Source organism: Corvus brachyrhynchos, unplaced genomic scaffold, assembly GCF_000691975.1.
Source record: "Corvus brachyrhynchos isolate BGI_N302 unplaced genomic scaffold, ASM69197v1 scaffold351, whole genome shotgun sequence".
Classification (NCBI taxonomy): Eukaryota; Metazoa; Chordata; class Aves; order Passeriformes; family Corvidae; genus Corvus; species Corvus brachyrhynchos.
In genome coordinates, this window is record NW_008236203.1 from 739,112 (window position 1) to 742,547 (window position 3,436).

At 61.4% G+C, this 3,436-nt stretch overlaps 1 protein-coding gene across 1 annotated transcript in view; it reads left to right on the forward strand.

Annotated features, from left to right (window-relative positions):
• SPRY3 (sprouty RTK signaling antagonist 3) overlaps positions 1 to 3,436 on the forward strand; it is an 8,851-nt gene that overhangs the window by 2,526 nt on the left and 2,889 nt on the right. The window contains exon 2 of the mRNA XM_008641255.2: positions 3,049 to 3,434. Coding sequence (XP_008639477.1) covers positions 3,096 to 3,434 — 339 coding nt within the window. The 5' untranslated portion in view covers positions 3,049 to 3,095. The remainder of the gene's footprint in view (positions 1 to 3,048; positions 3,435 to 3,436) is intronic.

Consider the following 3,436-nt stretch of genomic DNA (forward strand, 5'->3'; position numbering starts at 1 on the left):
CTGTAAATCATTTTCTTTGACGATCCCTCCTCTGGCCCATTATCACACGAACTTTATATGTTTGGGGCTGGTGGTGGCCATAAAGCTGGCCCGGTTTCCGGGGCTGGCATGCCCGCCTGGCAGGCAGGGTGTGAGGAGGAGGAGGCTGGGGGGACGCCCCAGGGCCGGGCAGGTAGGCAGGGAGGGGTGCAGCAGAGCCCCGGGGATGCTCAGCTCGGTGGGCTGGGATAAGGACCGACTGCAGCCCTGGAATCGGGCTGGAGCTGGGAGGGCTGGGAGGGAGCGGGGGATACTGGGCTGTCCCGGGGTGGGGAGGAGGGAGAAGTGGGGTTCCAGCTCCGGTCATTCAGCCCCTCTGGAGGACCCACAGATGTTCTGCCCAGCTCCCCTTGGTTCCCACAGGGACATTTGCCTGCCCCCAGCCAGCAAGTCCAGGTCCTTGCCTGATCCCTGCACCCGGAATCACAGCTCTGGGGGCATTCGGGCTCCAGCCCAGCGCTGGGGATGCTCCCAACATCTGTCCTTCCCAAGATGCTGTGTCTGAGCCCTGCCCCCAGATCTGGAGTGTCTGGCACAGCCGATGGCCAGCTCCTCTCCGTTCATGTCCCCGAGGCTCGGTTCCTCCTCGCGGTGTCCCTCCCACCCCAGCCGGGCTCAGGGGTCTCCTCGTGCCTCCTGAGCTCCTGGTGTTCAGAGGATTGGGGTTCCCTGTACTGGGCCAGCCCTTTGGCTGCCCTTTATCTCCCAGCCCCACTGGCTCCAGGGCAGTGGGACCCTCTGCAGGGTGTCTCCCTTTGGGGGTCCCCATGGGACCCTCACGGGGTTGGTCTCACTGGCCAAGTCCGAATGCCCAAGTACTGAGCCCAGGTGAGTGGGGATGGACACCCGGGTGTGAGCAGCTGCTCCGGGCTGGAACCTGCATCGTCCCCTGAATGATCCCGTCCCGACAGGATCTGGGTAATGAGGGCTGTGGGAATGCACCGAGGCTGCTCCCTGCTCCCCTCTGCACATCCCCGGCTGCAGGCTGGGATGGGTCATCCTTCTTCAGGGAGCACTGGGGCTTCAGGTCCCCCAGCTGTGCTTTAGCAAGACCCTCCCAGGTGAGGAGCTTGGTGGCAGCAGGTGACAGCCGGGAGAGCTTTGCCTCTGGCCTGTTCCCATCCCGGCAGGGCGCCCACAAACCTTCCCTGGGTCAGCCGTGCCCTCTGAATTCACCTTGGTATTGCTGTGACAGAAGAGGGTACCCAAATCACTTGTGGGTGTCCTGGGTGAGCGACTCCTCACTGCCTGCATCCCCCCCCCTCCACGGGGAATTGCACGGAGGGGGGAAAAACCCAAATCTGAGAGGATCAGTTGCCTTTTCTTTCCGGAGAGGGGGATGGGAGAGATGAGATCTTGCTTGAACAGTCAAAGTAAGTTGCCTTTGCTTTTGCCTGCTCCTCAAGGTCAGCCTAGCTAATGAAAATCAATCTTCCCTCTGCCTCTCTCTGCTGCATGAGCAGATTCTACCTGTGGCCCCTTCACCTACTTGAAAGTGGCGGCCGCCCCGTCCTGCTGAGCGTGGGCAACGCCGCAGGGAGCTTCCTCCTGGAGCGGCGTCTTCCTGCGGGCCCTGGCACCGCGACAATGTCCGTGTCACTGAGGGATCACTGCTGTGATCTGCCAGCAAAGAACGCCTCTGTCCCGGGGAAGCTGCCTGTGCACGGGAAGCACGTATCCCATATGGAAATCTGGGCTGGAAGTGCTGGGGGGAAGCTCGTGGCTGGGTTCTGGCGCACAGCGAGCGATGTCCATCTTCTGGGCGCTCCTGGGCAGCTCCATGTGCAGGTGGCGGAGCGGGAGCTCTGTGTCTCCCTCACTCCCAAGACCAGGAGCTGTCCCATGGCTCCCGAGCCCGCTGCTCCCTCTCCTCTCCCAGCCCCACCGAGGGTTGTCCCCAACGGGGTCTGGCAGAGCAGGGTTTGGAGATGGTGCCATGGGGTGAAGCCTGCCAGGACGAGGAGTGGTGGGACATGGGGTCCTCCCTGCCCCATCCCACGGCCCTCGGTGGTGCTGATGTTCCTGGGCACAGCAGGCTCTGCTGCCAGCATGGCCACCCGGGAAATGCCATGTCCTGGAAACAACGGCAAAGGGCACGGCAGGGTGGTGTGAGGGGCACGATGGGGCCTGCCTGTGCCAAAGCTGCCTTCTCTCTTGTCTGTGCCAGGTTTGAAGGGAAACCTGCCCTTCCCAATGCTCCTGGTGGGGTAAATTGGCTCCTGGACTGTGGATGGGGTAAAGGGATGCTGCCGTCCACCAGGACTCCTTGGCCAGACGTGGGGCTCATTAGTTGCAATTTCATCCCTGGAAGTGTTAGAAAAAAAAGTGGACGTGGCACTCGAGGACATGGTTTAGTGGTGAACGTGGTGGTGGTGCTGGGTTGATGGTTGGAGCTGCTGATGTCAGAGGGCTCTTCCAACCTTAACGATTCCATGACTCTGATTTGTCACTGCTGCTGCCTAAAGTTAGCTGTGCTCAGGTTCCCCATCCCAGTGCTCCCAGTGCTCAGGGTGTGCTGGGAACCCCCAAAGCAGAGAGAGCCCCTGCTCTGAGGGAGACGCCGTTCCCAGCGCTGCCATGCCTCTGGATAAGTCACCGCTTCCCATTTCCCCTCCTCTGGAGAGGGCCAGCACGTGTTCTTGGGGAAGGAGAAGGAGGTGCTGGTGAGGGGTGGGAAATCCTCTGGAAGGACACAAGAGGCTCTGAAGCACGGGGAGAGGCTGGGCCCGCCGGGGTCGAGGGGCAGATCCGACAGCCCTTCCCTTGGGATGCGTCCAGCCTAAGTATTCCCAGGCACAGAAATACTCCGGGTCTGATTGTTGGAAATCCTTTCATTTGGAGTTCTCCAGCCAGCCTTTGTGTCCTGCTTTGGTCCAGTGGAAGGTCCAGGGGGCTGGAATGAGACGAGCTTTAAGGTCCCTTCCATCCCAAACCGGTCTGTGATTCAATGATTCGGATGGATGGATCCCGTAACAGGAATATTTTCTCTCTTCCTGCCCCATCCTTTAGGATTTTTAGATGTGCCCTGATGCCGCAGGGTCCCCCAGCTCCTGGAAATGCAGCTCTCTTCCAGCGTGGCTGAACTCAGCTGTGACGAGACCATGGACCCACCCGCCGAGGACTTCCAGCAGGTCCTGTCCATCGACCAAATCCGCTCCATCCGTGCCAGCAACAACTACGTGGAGAGACCGGCGGCGTGCTTCCAGCAAGCCCGCTCCAACCCCTCGCTGTCCCAGCCCCCGCACAAGCAGGAGTGGTCCCAGGACCGCCTGGCGTCTTCCACCTTCCAGGACCTGCACCGCAGCCACAGCCAGCAGCACCAGATGCCACCTCTGCAGCCGCACCTGAGCCACTCCAGCACGGCCAGCTCGGTGGCGCAGAGCACCACGGCCTCCCA